Below are 16,546 nucleotides of genomic sequence, written 5' to 3' on the forward strand. Positions count from 1 at the left end.
GAATTCCAGCGAGTACAGTCCCAGGCGAATCAATCTCTCCTGGTGACAAAGTGTTCCCTCAGACCTTGAAGGAGACTAGTGTTGAAATTGCGGGGGCCCTGGCAGAAATATTTAAAATGTCGCTGTCTACGGGTGAAGTGCCGGAGGATTGGAGAGTGGCTCATGTTGTTCCGTTGTTTAAAAAAGGATCGAAAAGTAATCCGGGAAATTATAGGCTGGTGAGTTTAACGTCAGTAGTAGGTAAGTTATTGGAGGGAGTACTAAGAGACAGAATCTACAAGCATTTGGATAGACAGGGGCTTATTAGGGAAAGTCAACATGGCTTTGTGCATGGTAGGTCATGTTTGACCAATCTGTTGGAGTTTTTCGAGGAGGTTACCAGGAAAGTGGATGAAGGGAAGGCAGTGGATATTGTCTACATGGACTTCAGTAAGGCCTTTGACAAGGTCCCGCATAGGAGGTTAGTTAGGAAAATTCAGTCGCTAGGTATACATGGAGAGGTGGTAAATTGGATTAGACATTGGCTCGATGGAAGAAGCCAGAGAGTGGTGGTAGAGAATTGTTTCTCTGAGTTGAGGCCCGTGACTAGTGGAGTGCCACAGGGATCAGTGCTGGGTCCATTGTTATTTGTCATCTATATCAATGATCTGGATGATAATGTGCTAAATTGGATCAGCAAGTTTGCTGATGATACAAAGATTGGAGGTGTAGTAGACAGTGAGGACGGTTTTCAGAGCCTGCAGAGGGACTTGGACCAGCTGGAAAAATGGGCTGAAAAATGGCAGATGGAGTTTAATACTGACAAGTGTGAGGTATTGCAAGTTGGAAGGACAAACCAACGTAGAACATACAGGGTTAATGGTAAGGCACTGAGGAGTGCAGTGGAACAGAGGGATCTGGGAATGCAGATACAAAATTCCCTAAAAGTGTCATCACAGGTAGATAGGGTCGTAAAGAGAGCTTTTGGTACATTCGCCTTTATTAATCGAAGTATTGAGTATAAGAGCTGGAATGTTATGATGAGGTTGTATAAGGCATTGGTGAGGCCGAATCTGGAGTACTGTGTTCAGTTTTGGTCACCCAATTACAGGAAGGATATAAATAAGGTTGAAAGAGTGCAGAGAAGGTTTACAAGGATGTTGCCGGGACTTGAGAAACTCAGTTACAGAGAAAGGTTGAATAGGTTAGGACTTTATTCCCTGGAGCGTAGAAGAATGAGGGGAGATTTGATAGAGGTATATAAAATTATGATGGGTATAGATAGAGTGAATGCAAGCAGGCTTTTTCCACTGAGGCAAGGGGAGAAAAAAACCAGAGGACATGGGTTAAGGGTGAGGGGGGAAAAGTTTAAAGGGAACATTAGGGGGGGCTTCTTCACACAGAGTGGTGGGAGTATGGAATGAGCTGCCAGACGAGGTGGTAAATGCGGGTTCTTTTTTAACACTTAAGAATAAATTGGACAGATACATGGATGGGAGGTGTATGGAGGGATATGGTCCGTGTGCAGGTCAGTGGGACTAGGCAGAAAATGGTTCGGCACAGCCAAGAAGGGCCAAAGGGCCTGTTTCTGTGCTGTAGTTTCTATGGTTCCTTGGTACAGGTGTCCCCAGTTTTTCAAACGTTCGCTTTACAAAATCTCACTGTTACGAAAGACCAATATTAGTTCCCTGTTTTCGATGACAGAAGGTGTTTTCACTGTTACGAGAAAAAGCAGCGCGCGATAAAAAACTCAGCACGCGATAAAAGGCAGCGCGTGCTCCAAGCAGCCACTCTCCCCCGGATTTGGAACAGCATTCTCGCCAGCACTGCTTAAACACATGCCTGTGAGCAGCAGTTAGCAAGATGAGTTCTAAGGTATTGGAAAAGCCTGAAAGAGCTCGAAAGGGTGTTACATTTAGCATAAAACTAGACATAATTAAGCGTTTTGATCGTGGTGAACGAAGTAAGGACAAAGTGAGTTTGGCTTGTAGAAGCTGACGAATATGATGTTGAAGAGGTTTTGGCATCCCATGACCAAGAAATGATAGATGAAGGGCTGATGCAATTGGAAGAGGAAAGGATAACAATCGAAACTGAATTCATTAGCGGAATGAACGTGAAGCAACTGTGTGAGATTTTCACTGCAATGATAAAGTACGACTTTAATTTTGAAAGGGTACATAGGTTTAGGGGATATTTGCAGGACGGTTTGATTGCTTACAAAGAACTGTATGATAGAAAAATGCGCGAGGCTCAGCAGTCAAGCAAGCCTTCCACATCAGCCACAGCAGACGACGAACCTCGACCTTCGACATCGAGGTGGGCAGTAATAGGAGAAGATGATTTTCTATGAGCTGCCTGCCCTAATGGAAACAGACGACGAGATGACACCCTAGTGTCCCACCACCCCAACCCCCAGGCCGTGGACAGATACCGATTCGCGGAGAATGCAGCGGTAACCGGGAGGCACACAGCACATCTTTATGAAAAAAGCCGAAATAAACATGCTAATTAATTAGGTGCCGCCCAACATGTAATTGTTGGCCCAGATCAGAGGCCATGCAATCGGCAATCGCCTATCGCCTCTGATCTGGACCGAGAATAACATGTTGGGCGGCACCTAATTAATTAGCATGTTTATTTCGGCTTTTTTCTTAAAGATGTGCTGTGTGCCTCCTGGCTACCGCTGTACCCCTGCATGCTTCGTGGATCAGTATCGGTCGGCGGCCTGGAGGGTGGGGGCCACTGCACCACCCCAACCTGCGACGACTCAGCCTAACACACCATCATCAGTGTGCCTGGCGCTGTCCCGATTCCGGTAAGTGATACTAAACTGTACATACATTATTTCTACTTTAGATCGGCTGTGTATTTTTACGTGTTATTTGGTACGGTTTGGCAGCTTCATAGCTTAAAGGTTACTGGAGAGAGTGTTTTTACCAACAGCGCATGAGATTTTCTGCCAAGAGTGCTTGTGTGAGATTTTCGCTATGGAGAACAGTGCCGGCAATGATTGTGGAAAAGTATTTCTACTTTATATAGGCTGTGTATTTATCATATCATTCCTGCTTTTACTATATGTTACTGTTATTTTAGGTCTTATGTGTTATTTGGCATGATTTGGTAGGTTATTTTTGGGTCTGCGAATGCTCACAAACTTTTCCCATATAAATAAATGGTAATTACTTCTTCGCTTTATGACATTTCAGCTTACGAACTGTTTCATAGGAATGCTCTACCTTCAGATGGCGAGGGAAACCTGCACTGCAAGAGTAAAAGGACCCTGATGGTAGCCTCCCAACAGTGACTGGTATGTGGCCACAGATTACAACAGGAAATAAAAAAGGCGTATCAAAAGGGCAATGTTATGATTGTCATGGGAGATTTCAACATGCAGGTTGATTGGGAAGATCAGGTAGGAAATGGATCAAAAGTGAGTTTATTGAATGCCTACGTGATGGCTCTTTAGAGTAGTTTGTTGTTAAGCCTACGAGGGGATCAGCTATACTGGATTGGGTGTTTATTTAATGAACTGGAGGTGATTAAGGAGCTTAAGATAAGATCACCCTGAGGAGCCAGTGATCACAATATGATTAACTTGAAATTTGAAAGGAAGAAAGTTAAGTCTGATGTAGCAGTATCTCAGTGGAGTAAGGGAAATTACAGTGCTGGCCGAAGTAAATTGGAAGGAGCTGCTGGCAGGGATGTCAGCAGAGCAGCAAATGCGTGAGCTTCTGTGAAAAATGAGGAAGGTGCAGGATAGATGTAATCCAAAAACAAAGAAATACTCAAACGGCAAAATAATACAACCATGGTTGACAAGTGAAGTCAAAGCTAATGTAAAAGCAAAAAAGAGGGCATACAAGTAAAAATTAGTGGGAAGACAGGATTGGGAAGCTTTTAAAACGCTACAGAGAACAACGAAAAGAAATACAAGGAGGGAAAAGATGAAATATGAAAACATACTAGCAAACAATATCTAAGTGGACAGTAAAAGCTTTTTCAAGTATGCAAAAAATAAAAGAGAGATGAGAGTGGATACAAGACCGCTAGAAAATGAGGCTGGAGAAATAATAATGGGGGACAAGGAGATAGCTGATGAATTTATTGAATATTTTTCTATCAGTCTTCACTGTGGAAGAAACTGGCAGTGTGCCAGATATTGAAGGGTGTGAGGGAAGAGAGTACTCCTGTTTGAGTACTGTTGGGGGGTGGGGGGTAGCCTACCTGGGGGAAGCTACAGTGGCTGCTCCTCTGACATAGAGTCTGGCCCTGTGGCTCAGAAGGGTAGGGAAAGGAAGAGGATGGCAGCAGTGATAGGGGACTCTATAGTTAGGGGGTCAGACAGGCGATTCTGTGGACGCAGGAAATTAACGCGGATGGTGGTTTGTCTCCCAGGTTCCAGGTTTCGGGATGTTTCTGATCGTGTCCACGATATCCTGAAATGGGAAGGTGAACAGCCAGAGGTCGTGGTACATATTGGTACCAACGACACAGGTAGGAGAAGGGAGGAGGTCCTGAAAACAGACTACAAGGAGTTAGGAAGGAAGTTGAGAAGCAGGACCTCAAAGGTAGTAATCTCGGGATTACTGCCCGTGCCACACGACCGTGAATACAGGAATAGAGTGAGGTGGAGGATAAATGCGTGGCTGAGAGATTGGAGCAGGGATCAGATTTCTGGATTATTGGGACCTCTGGGACAGGCGTCACCTGTACAAAAAGGATGGGTTACACTTGAATCCAAGGGGGACCAATATCCTGGTGGGGAGGTTTGCTAAGGCTATTGGGGAGAGTTTCACCTAGAATTGCTGAGGGGTGGGAACCGAACTGAAGAGACGGAGGAAGGGGCGATTGGCTCACAAATAGAATACGCAGTGACACAGGACAAGTTAGTAAAAGTCAGCATGGTTTCTTCAGGGAAAATCCTACCTGACAAACCTGCTGGAATTCTTTGATGAGATTACACATAGGATAGTTAAAGGGGATGTAGTGGATGTTGTATATTTGGACTTTCAGAAGGCCTTTGACAAGATGCCACACATGTTAACAGCCCAAGGTATTGTTGGCCAGAAAGAATGACAATATGCAAATCAGTGAATTAAAATGAATCAAAGACAGTGGAAGCAGACAGACTATTTGGCGTTGTTCCTGCCCCATGCTTGGGGATGGAAGCTGCCATTTTGTGAAGACACTCTATTCTCCATTTTGTGAGCTTGACATGCTGAGCTTGATCAATGCTTTAAAGACACAATGATTCCTCAGGTAATCTGCTGGACTGGAGATCATTTCCGGATAAGAAGTTATTTATGAGATGTTCTTTGGTTGGCTATAACATGCAGGTTTGCAAATGTTGAGGTTGGTGCCTGCCTGGAGAGATTTGAGCTTGTTGCTGACTGAGAACAAACAGCCATAAATTATTGACTGTCACTATTACAGGAAAGCTACTGGCATGGTTAGAGCATTAGCTGATTGAAAGAAGGCTATGAGTGGGAATAAAAGGATCCTTTTCTGGTTGGCTGCCAGTGACTAGTGGTGTTCAATAAGAGTCTACGTTTGGATCCCTTCTTTTTATGCTGTATTTAGATGATGGAATAGATGGCTTTGTTGTCACATTTGCAGATGAGGTGGAGCGACAGGTAGAGATGAGGAAACACAAGGTTCCCGAAGGACTTAGATTAGGAGAATCGGTACGAAAGTGGCAAATGAAATACAATGTTAGAAAATGCATGGTTATGCACATTGGTGGAAGAAATAAATGTGCGGACTATTTTCTAAATGGGGAGAAAATCCAAACGCCTGAGATGCAAAGGGACTTGGGAGTCCTTGTGCAGAACACCCTAAAGGTTAACCTGCCATTTGGGCTCTTCATCTTAGAAGAGATGTGCTGGCATTGAAGAGGGTTCAGAGAAGGTTCACAAGTATGTTTCTGGGAATGAAAAGGTTATCATATGAAGAATGTTTGATAGCTCTGGGTCTGTACTTGCTGGAAGATGGAAGGATTGGAGGTGGGGGGGGATGGTCTCATTGAAACGGTTTGAGTGTTTAAAGGGTTAGACAGAGTAGATGTGGAAAGGATGTTTCCCTTGGTGATGGGGGGTGTGGGGGAGTCTAGGACAGGAGGGCACAACCTCAGGATAGAAGGGTGTCCATTTAATTGATGTGGAGAAATTTCTTTAGTTAGAGGGTGGTGATTTGTGGAATTTATTACCACAGGCAGCTGTGAAGGCCAGGTCATTGGCTGTATTTAAGGCACAGCTTTATAGGTTCTTGATTGGACAGAGCATCAAAAGTAACTGGGAGAAGGCAGGGAAGTCGGGCAGAGAGCAGCAAAAAAAGGATCAGCCATGCCTGAATAGTGCAGCAGACTCGATGGGGCAAATGGCCAAATTCTGCTCCTATATCTTACACTCAGTACCAGTAATCCGGTCTGCATGGTATTCCCCTGGGAGGTCACACACCACCACCACCACCACCACCACCGCCACCACCTCCCCCCGCCCCCCCCCCGACCAAAATAGTATCCAAACAGATATGTTTATTATTGAGGGGAAGCTGTGCTAACTGCCTATTCACATTTTCATTTCTCTTGACAGTCACCCACCCACTTGTCTCCTGCAACTTTGGAATGACTCCATCCCTGTAACTCTGATCATCTCATCATTCCTCCAGAACAAGCCGCAGGTCATTCAGCTGCTGCTCCAGGTCCCTAACATGGTCTGAAAGGAGCTGCAGCTGGATGCACTTCACGCAGATGTTGTTCCCTGGGAGACTCTGGCTCTCCCAGGACTCCAACATTCAGCAGTTTCCAAAATCTTCTGCAATTACTGGTGGTTACGAACAGTGAAAAGCCAACTGATCAAACCAATCACACAGGGTTAGTGGAAATGTGCGAAATTCAACAAATGATTTATTGCTGCCTTTGCTGAAGTTAATACATGATTCCTTCCAGGTCTCAAAGGAATGTGGGTTGGAACAATAGCTGGATGCAGTAAATTGTCCCTAATGTGCTAAGTGTATTAGCAAATGAGAGGGGAAGAAGGACTGTTGAATTGATGTGTAAATATTTTCTTGTGGTTTAACCTTGTTTTGCTAGTTTGTATTATTATATGAACAGATTTTTATGTTTCTGTGCCATATCATTCACACTTCTACTTTAAAAGTACTTCTCATTTTCTATGTATTTGCCATCTCCAAGTTTCTGAATTCCACGCAGTTTCACAGACACTTTACTTGAAAACTTCCTTCTAAATTTGATCTTCATGCCAAAAATATCACTGCTTACAAGCAGAAAATAAAACATTTTCCATCTTCTGTGCACAAACAAAAGCAGCTGAGAATGGTCACTATTTCCTACTTCAAGAAGGTAAAGGATCATTAGTTCCCACATCACCAGGTTCAGGAACAATTATTACCCTTCAAATATCAGGCTCCTGAAACAATGTGGACAACTTCACTTACCTCAACACTGATCTGATTCCACAACCTATAGACTCATTTTCAAGGACTCTACAACTCATGTTCTCTGTACATTTTAGGTTTTTTTTGTATTTGCACATTTTCTTTTGCCCATTGGTTGTTTGTCCATCTTTGTTTGTGTAGCTTTTCATTGATCTCATTGTATTTCTTTGTATCTACTATGAATGCAAGAAAATGGATTTCATGGTAGTATATGTTGACATGTACATACTGTGATAATAAATAAACTTTGAACTTCAAATTCATCAGTTTATTTTTGTCCGTTTCTCTTCAGCATCATTGTTGTTCTCAGAACAGATGCACGTTGTTTTGTGAAGGTGGTACAAAACACATTCATTCAATCTATATGCCACTCACCCTGTGTTCTTGTGCACTGAAATGCTGCTGCTCTTTAAGTAGCAAGCTGATTGATTTCACTTCCCTTTCAATTGCCGGTTCTAATCTGCCCCGGTAGAATTGTGTCAATTTGAACAGGCTGTAGTCATTGCAATTTTCCAAGACTTCCTTGAACGTACACCTCAGAGCTGCGAACAAAGTCAAGACAAAATAAACATTAATTTCCCATGGTAGCATAGCAGTTTATGTAAAAAAATTACAGCTCAGGGCACTGGAGTTCAGAGTTCAATTCTGGTGCCATCTTTAAAAAGTTTGTACTTTCTCCCCGTAACTGTGCGGGTTTCCCTTGAGTGCTGCGGATTCCTCCCACAGTCCAAAGACGTACCAGTTGGTAGTTTAATTGGTGACTGTAAATTGTCCTGTGATTAGGCTCAGGTTAAATAGGTGGATGGCTGGGTGACGTGGCTTGGTGGACAAGGAGGGCCTGGTCCACGCTGTATCTTGACATAAATAAAAATAATAAGATTCTTTCCAGGATGCCGCATTTCCTTTTACCAAAATGGCCAAAGGCTGCTACCTGAAAAAGCACCCATAATGCACAAATTTCATGTCACATACCTGATTCTGTTCTGCATTTTCTCAGTGCCTACGTTGCAAATCATGTTCTATCCATGTCCTATGCAACTAATCCATTCCTATTCACCCTTATGCACCATCTCTTGTAACAGGTTAATGTTTGAACAATGTTTGACTGCTCTGGGTCTCAACTTGCTGGAGTTCAGAAGAATTAAGGGGGAGGGGGGAGGGGGAAAACATCATTGAAAAGCCTCGATAAAGTGGATGTGGAGAGGACATTATTACAGTTGGGGAGTCAAGGGCAAGAGGGCACAGCCTCAGAACAAAGATGAGGAGAAATTTCTTGAGCCAGAGGATGGTGAATCAGAGGAATTAATTCATTGGCCGTGGAGGTATATTTAAAGTGGCGTCTGACAGGTTGCTGACGAATAAGGGTGTCAAAGATGGCAGGAAAATAGGATGGGGTTGGAAGGGATAATAAATAAGCCATGGTCTTTCACTGATTCTATTCTGGGTATTAGAAAATGAATGTAAAGGTTGAATATGGTGACATTTATGCATGTTGATAATAGATTTACTTTGAACTTTTTGAACAGCAGAGTGGACCCTAATCCCCTGAGTGGTCTAATTCTGCTATCCAAGATCTTGCTAATGTGACTCGAAATTAACATTGCTGCAGTAAAGGAAAGAGTGACTGATGTAGATCGGTTTATGCTCTGTGAGAGCACGATTAGACTGGGGAGAAGGTATGAGGAATATTCTCCTTGGAGAGGGGAGCTTTAATATGGATTTACAAGATTATGACAGTTCTAGATAGCAGTCAAAGAAAGTTTTACTCATTTATTGTTGGGAGAAGAATGAGCAGACATGGGAAAGAGACACAGGCAAAAACACAGCAGAAAATTAAATCTGGTATAGCTTACAGTTACAAAGGAGATTAAAAGGTCTAGACAGAGTGGGTACTTATCCTATAGTGCAGAAGTCCAGGACCAGTAGGTACAGCTTCAGAACAAAAAGATGTCCATTTAGAACAGAGATGAGCAGGAATTTCTTTAGGCAATGGATGGTGAATCTGTGGAATTCATTGTCACAGGTGATCTCAGTCTGCGCCACATCTGAGGCCAATCCCCTAAATCAAAATGTCACTTTTGCAGTACAAAAGGAGACTGGGCTAGAAATTGCTTGTATAGGAAACAAGGTTTCTACAAGCAATGTTGGATGTAATGGATGTATTGTTGCATTCAAAAACAACACCATCTCCTGAACAACTTTCAATTCCCTGGCCCTGATCACCTCATTTTCACCATGAACATACATCTATTTCCTCATCAAGGCGGCCTTAAAGTTGCTTGCTTCTTTCTCAAAAAAAGACCCAATCAGTTCCCCTCTACTACCACTCTCCTCTGTCTGGTAGAAGTGGTCCTCCCACTTTCTTCAAGCTCAAGGAGTAGACATGGACACTCCCATGGGTCCCAGCTGTGACTGCATTTTCACTGGCTACATAGAACAGTTCATTTTCCAAGCCTTCCTTGGAAATTCTCCACAACTCTTCCTGTGCTGCATTGCTTTTGCTTCATGCACCCACACTGAGCTTGTCCAATTTCATCAACTTTGCCTCTAACTTTCACACTGCACTTAAGTTCCCTTAACACACATAAAATGCTGGAGGAACTCTGCAGGCCAGGCAGCATCTATGGAAAAGCAGTACAGTTGATGTCTTGGGCTGAGGCTCTTCAACAGGACTGGCAGGTTGGTGATGCTTGTTTAAAAGGAAAACTTTGTGGGCATTCGGGCTTATTCTGATGGCCCAGTAAGTGGCAGAAGCAGGTCACAGCGACGAGGTTTCCTGCAGGTCTGAGATGCTTGTTTATAAGTAAAGAAGGGACAAGCATGGTGGCCACTGGTGTGAGTAGGCCAGTGGTGAGAGTAGGAGTGTCAGGCTTTGGCTCAAAGAAGGCTTCAGCTCGAAAGAGGTATTGGCTCTGTTAATAGAACATAGAATAGTACAGCACGGTACAGGCCCTTCGGCCTACAATGTTGTGCCGACCCTTACACCTTGCCTCCCATATAGCCCCCCACCTTAAATTCCTCCGTATACCTGTCTAGTAGTCTCTTACATTTCACTAGTGTATCTGCCTCCATCACTAACTCAGGCAGTGCATTCCACGCATCAACCACTCTCTGAGTAAAAAACCTTTCTCTAATATCCCCCTTGAAATTCCCACCCCTTACCTTAAAGCCATGTCCTCTTGTATTGAGCAGTGGTGTCCTGGGGAAGAGGCACTGGCTGTCCACTATTTATTCCTCTTAATATCTTGTATACCTCTGTAAGGGTTTCTTCTTTTATGTTACTGCTAAGGCTAATAAAATGGCTTCTTTGTTATTTTATAATAAAGTGGCTTCTCTGTAATGTTAACTGCTGAGTTAACAGTAGCAGCTTCTTTGGGTTATAATTACTGATAATGGGAATTGTATTCATTTGCTAACCAATTTGGATAGATGTTATTCTTTCTTGTATGTCTGTAAGCTGTTGTTTTCGCAGGCTTTGGGCAGAAGGCGTAATGGGGACAGAGAGAGGAGACGCGATGAGAGAGAGGAGACGAGATGAGAGAGATCCTGTAAGCTGGACGAGGATCGGACCCAAGAGGGAGTCCGAGGCCCAGGGCTTTTCAGGAGGAGAAACGAAGAGGAATGGTGGAAAGAAGACTCCGTTAATTGATCTCCAACGGTTGTGCGCGAAGTGGTTGAACTTTGATAAGTTTGGCGCCTTTTAATTTCCTTTTATATTGTATCTCTATTAATTACATAGTTCCAGGAAGATCTATAAAGTGTAATCTGTAAATCGTACATTGTGTGCTGTCTGTTAATTGGCGGGTGGGGTACATCACACGGCATCCCCACAAACTTGATTACCCAGTCTGGCGGGGCCGAAGGCTGCTCCCCCTTGACGAAAGCGAGCCTGAGGCTTACCAGGAGGCTACACCTCTGAGTAAGGCCCTAGCTCCCTTAATCTCTGATCATAATGCATACTCTTTAAACCAGGCAGCATCCTGGTAAATCTCCTCTGTACCCTTTCCAATGCTTCCACATCCTTCCTATAGTGAGGCAACCAGAACTGGACACAGCACTCCAAGTGTGGCCTAACCAGAGTTTTATAGAGCTGCATCATTACATCGCGACTCCTAAACTCTATACCTCAACTTATGAAAGCTAACACCCCATAAGCTTTCTTAACTACCCTATCTACCTGTGAGGCAACTTTCAGGGATCTGTGGACATGTACCCCCAGATCCCTCTGCTCCACCACACGACCAAGTATCCTGCCATTTACTTCGTACTCTGCCTTGGAGTTTGTCCTTCCAAAGTGTACCACCTCACACTTTTCCGGGTTGAACTCCATCTGCCACTTCTCAGCCCACTTCTGCATCCGATCAATGTCTCTCTGCAACCTTCGGCAATCCTCTACACTATCCACAACACCACCCACCCTTGCGTCATTTGCAAACTTGCCAACCCACCCTAACCCTCACATCCAGGTCGTTAATAAAAATCACAAAAAGTAGAGGTCCCAGAACAGATCCTTGTGGGACACCACTAGTCACAAACCTCCAATCCGAATGTACTCCCTCCACCACGCCCCTCTGCTTTCTGCAGGCGAACCGATTCTGAATCCACCTGGCCAATCTCCCCTGGATCCCATGCCTTCTAACTTTCTGAATAAGCCTATCGTGTGGAACTTTGTCAAATGCCTTATTAAAATCCATGTTGATCACATCCACTGCACAACCTTCATCTATATGCCTGGTCACCTCCTCAAAGAATTCTATCAGGCTTGTTAGACACGATTTGCCCTTCACAAAGCCATACTGACTGTCCCTGATCAGACCATGATTCTCTAAGTGCCCACAGATCCTATCTCCCTTTATTGTGCTCCCAAAAGGGTCTCCTCAGGAGAGTGAGGAGATAATCAGAGTTATAGGGAAGTAGTCATCGCAAAGTTGCAGAGGGCGAGTAGCTGGAAGACTGTCAGCAGAAGTGGAAATGTGAAGAGGCAGTTAGTGCAGAACATCGGTGGACATTCTCAACAGTAAGTATAGCACTTTGGATACTGTTGTGGGGAATGACCTCCCAAGGGAATGACACCAAGACCGTAGTGCAGAAGGGAAAGAGGGAGGAGGGGAGCACCAGTGATAGGGGTCTCAATAGTCAGGGGAACAGGCAGGAGATTCTATGGACATGATCAGGATACCTGAATGGCACAACATTTTGGAGAGAGAGAGAGAGCAGCCAGATGTCTTAGTGCATATTGGTAGCAATGACATAGGAAGGAAAACCAAAGAGGTCCTGAAAAGAGAATTTAGAGAGCTAGGTAGAAAGCTGAGAAACAGCACCTCCTAGATAGTAATTTCTGGACTGCTACCTGTGTCACGCGCCAGTGAGGGTAGAAACAGGAAGATTTGGCAGACTAATGCATGGCTGAAAAGCTGAAGGAGACAAGGCTTCAGGTTCTTGGATCATTGGAGTCTCTTCTGGGGGAGGTATGACCTGTTCAAAATGACAGGTTGCACCTGAACCAGAAGGGGACCAATATTCTCATGTGCCGGTTTGTTAGAGCTGTTGGTTTAAACTAACTTGGCATGGGGGTGGGAACTGGAGAGAAGGGTCTCCAGACAGGTAGCGTACAGTCAGACTGTCAGGAAGGGCAGGCAGATAATAGGACAAAATTGGAGCCAGCAGGGTGAGTATCAGTGTATTCGGGATAAAAAGGGTAGCAAATACAGCATTCAAAGTGTTATATCTCAGTGCATGGAGAATAAGAAATGAGGTGGATGATCTTATAGCACTATTACAGATTGTCAGGTACGATGTTGTGGCCATCACTGAATTGTGGCTAAAGGATGGTCGTAGTTGGGAGCTAAATGTTCAAGGTTACACATTCTAAATGAGGGATAGATAGCTCGGCAGAGGTGGTGATGTGGGTCTCCTGGCAAAGAATTGCATCAAATCAGTGGAATGATGTGACATACGAGGGGTGATTGATAAGTTCGTGGCCTAAGGCAGAAGGAGTCAATTTCAGAAAACTTAGCACATTTATTTTTGAACATAGTCCCCTCCTACATGTACACACTCAGTCCAGCGGTTATGGAGCAGACAGTTCCCTTCTTTGTAGAAGTGGTCCAGAGCAGGGGTGATTGATAAGTTCGTGGCCTAAGGTAAAAGGAGATATTAACTTCAACCTTTCTGCATTATCACTCAAAGAGTTGAACTGCACGTGCATGTAACGAGAACGTCTTGGACCTCCAGGTGGTCCACTGCAGGGGTGATTCATAAGTTTGTGGCTTAAGGTAGAAGGAGATGAGTTATACAGCTCTTATTACATGCACGTGCGGTTCAACTCAGTGAAAATGCGGAAAGTTTGAAGTTAATAACTCACCTCCTTCTACATTAGGCCACGAATTTATCAATCAATCCTGCTGTGGACACTTTCTGGAGGTCCAAGATCTGTCTGCTCCACAATCGCTGGACTAAGTGTGTAAATGTAGGAGGGGACTATGTTGAAAAATAAATTGACTTCTTCTACCTTAAGCCACGAACTTATCAATCACCCCTCGTAGGGTTGGGGAGATGTCGAATCCCTGTGGGTTGAGTTAAAAAATTGCAAAGGTTGTAGGACCCAGATGCCAGCTATATACAGGCACCCCAAAAGTAGCTGGGATAGGGATTGCAGCTTACAATGGGAAGTAGAAAAGGCGTGTCAAAAGGGCAATGTTATGATAGTCATGGGAGATTTCAAAGTGCAGGTCCATTGAGAAAATTAGGCAGGAAATAGATCAAGAGAGTTTGTTAAATGCTTACGAGATGGCTTTTTAGAGTAGTTTGTCATTGAGCCTACAAGGGGATCAGCTATACTGGATTGGGTGTTATGTAATGAACCAGAAGTAATAAGGGAACTTCAGGTAAAGTATCCCTAAGGAGAGGGTGATCACAATATGACTGAGTTCACCTTGAAATCTGACAGGGTGAAAGTAAAGTCTGACGTAGCAGTACTTCAGTGTAGTTAAGGAAATTACAATGGTACGAGAGAGGAGTTGGCCAAAGTAAATTGGAAGGAGCTGCTGGCAGGAATGACAGCAGAGCAGTAATGGCGCACGGTTTGAGGAAAAATGAGGAAGGTGCAGGAAAGATGCATCCCAACAACAAACAAATACTCGAACTGCAAAAGAGAACAACAAGAATCGAAGAGAAGTGAGTCTAGTTACTATTACAAGCGAGAAAGTGCTCAAAAAGCTGAAAGACCTAAATGTTACACAAGTCACCCTACCAGATGAATTGCACCTAGGGTTCTGAAAGAGGTAGCGGTAGAGAGTGTGGAGGCATTAGCAATGATCTTTCAAAAATTATTGGACTTTGGCATGGTGCCAGAGGACTGGAAAATTGGAACATCACTCCACTCATTAAGATGGAAAGCAGAAGGGAAATTACAAACCAGTTAGCCTGACTTCAGTGGCTGGGAAGATGTTGGAGTCAATAGTTAAGGATGATAATTAAGGAGTACTTGGCGACATGGGGCAAGACAGGACAGAGTCAGCATGGTTTCCTTAAGGGAAAACCTTGCCTAATGAAACTGTTGGAATTCTTTGAGTGATTACAGGTGGGATAGATAAAAGGGATGCTGTGGATGTTGTATATTTCACAAGGCCTTTAACAAGATGCTACATATGAGGTTGCTTACTAAGTTAAGAGCTCATGGCATTGCAGGAAAGCTACTGGCATAGTTACAGCATTGGCTGATTGGTAGGAGGCAGCAAGTGGGAATAAAAGGATCCTTTTCTGGTTGACTGCCAGTGACTAGTGGTGTTCTGCAGGGGTCAGTGTTGGGACCACTTCTTTTTATGCTGCATATCAATGATTTAGATGATGGAATAGATAGCTTTGTTCCCAAGTTTGCAGATGGTATGAAGATTGGTGGAGGGGCAGGTAGCGTTGAGGAAACAGGTAGGCTGCAGAAGGACCAAGACGATTAAGATAATGGGCAAGAAGGTGGCAAATGAAATACAAAGTTGGAAAATGCAGGGTCATGCATTTTGGTAGTAACAATAATGTACAAGCTATTTTCTAAACAGGAAGAAAATCCAAAAATCTGAGATGCAAAGGGACTTGGGAGTCCTTGTGCAGAACACCCTAAAGGTTAATTTGCAGGTTGAGTCGCTGGCGAAGAAGGCAAATGCAATGTTAACATTCATTTCAAGAGGTCTAGAATACAAGAGCAGGGACGTGATGCTGAGGCTTTAGGGCACCGGGGAGGCCTCACCTTGAGTATTGTGAACAGTTCTGGGCTCCTCATCTAAGAAAAAATGTGCTGGCACTGGAGATGGTTCAGAGGAGGTTCACAAGGATGAGTCCGAGAATGAAAATGTTATCGCATGAGGAATGTTTGATAGCTCTGGGTCTGTGCTCACTGGAATTTAGAAGGATGAGGGGGATCCCATTAAAACCTTTTAAATGTTGGAAGGCCTGGACAGAGTAGATGTGGAAAGGATGTTTCTCATGGTGGGGGAGTCTAGGAGAAGAGGACACAGGCTCAGGATAGAGGGGTGACCATTTAAAACAGATGTGGAGAAATTTCTTTCACCAGAGTGTGGTAAATTTGTGGAATTTATTATCACAGGCAGCTGGGAAGCCAGGTCATTGGGTGTACTTAAGGCAGAGCTTGACAGGTTCTTGATTGGGGACAGCTTCAAGGGTTATGGGGAAAAGCTGGGGAGGGGATAAAAAGGAGCAGCCAGATTTGAATGTCAGAGCAAACGTGATGGGCCAATGGCCTAATTCTGCTCCTGTGTCTTATGGTTTTACTTTAAAGACACTTGTGCTCACCCCACCTTTCTCTTGTCCTCACCTACCACCCCATGAGCCTCCATGTCCAATATATCATTCTCCTTAATGTCCACCATCTTCAACAGGATTATATCACCAAACACATCTTGAACTCCTCCCCAATTTCCACTGTCCACAGGGATTGCTTCTCAGTGATCTTCTTCTCTATTTGTCCCTCACACACTAATCTCATATAACACCTGCACTGTGACTTCCTCCCTTACATCTATTCAGGGCCCTCAGCAGTCCTTCCAGGTGAGGTAACACCCCACCTGTATTTTCCTGCATCTTTCTCTATACATGT

General features: G+C 44.0%; 1 protein-coding gene across 3 annotated transcripts in view; it reads right to left on the reverse strand.

Annotated features, from left to right (window-relative positions):
- Positions 1-16,546, reverse strand: part of LOC140195223 (NACHT, LRR and PYD domains-containing protein 3-like) — a 51,403-nt gene that overhangs the window by 19,405 nt on the left and 15,452 nt on the right. For all 3 annotated transcript variants that reach the window (XM_072253220.1, XM_072253221.1, XM_072253218.1), the window contains exon 4: positions 7,813-7,979. In XM_072253220.1, the coding sequence (XP_072109321.1) occupies positions 7,813-7,979 (167 nt within the window). The remainder of the gene's footprint in view (positions 1-7,812; positions 7,980-16,546) is intronic.

The sequence above is a fragment of the Mobula birostris genome, chromosome 3, assembly GCF_030028105.1.
Source record: "Mobula birostris isolate sMobBir1 chromosome 3, sMobBir1.hap1, whole genome shotgun sequence".
Taxonomy (NCBI): domain Eukaryota; kingdom Metazoa; phylum Chordata; class Chondrichthyes; order Myliobatiformes; family Myliobatidae; genus Mobula; species Mobula birostris.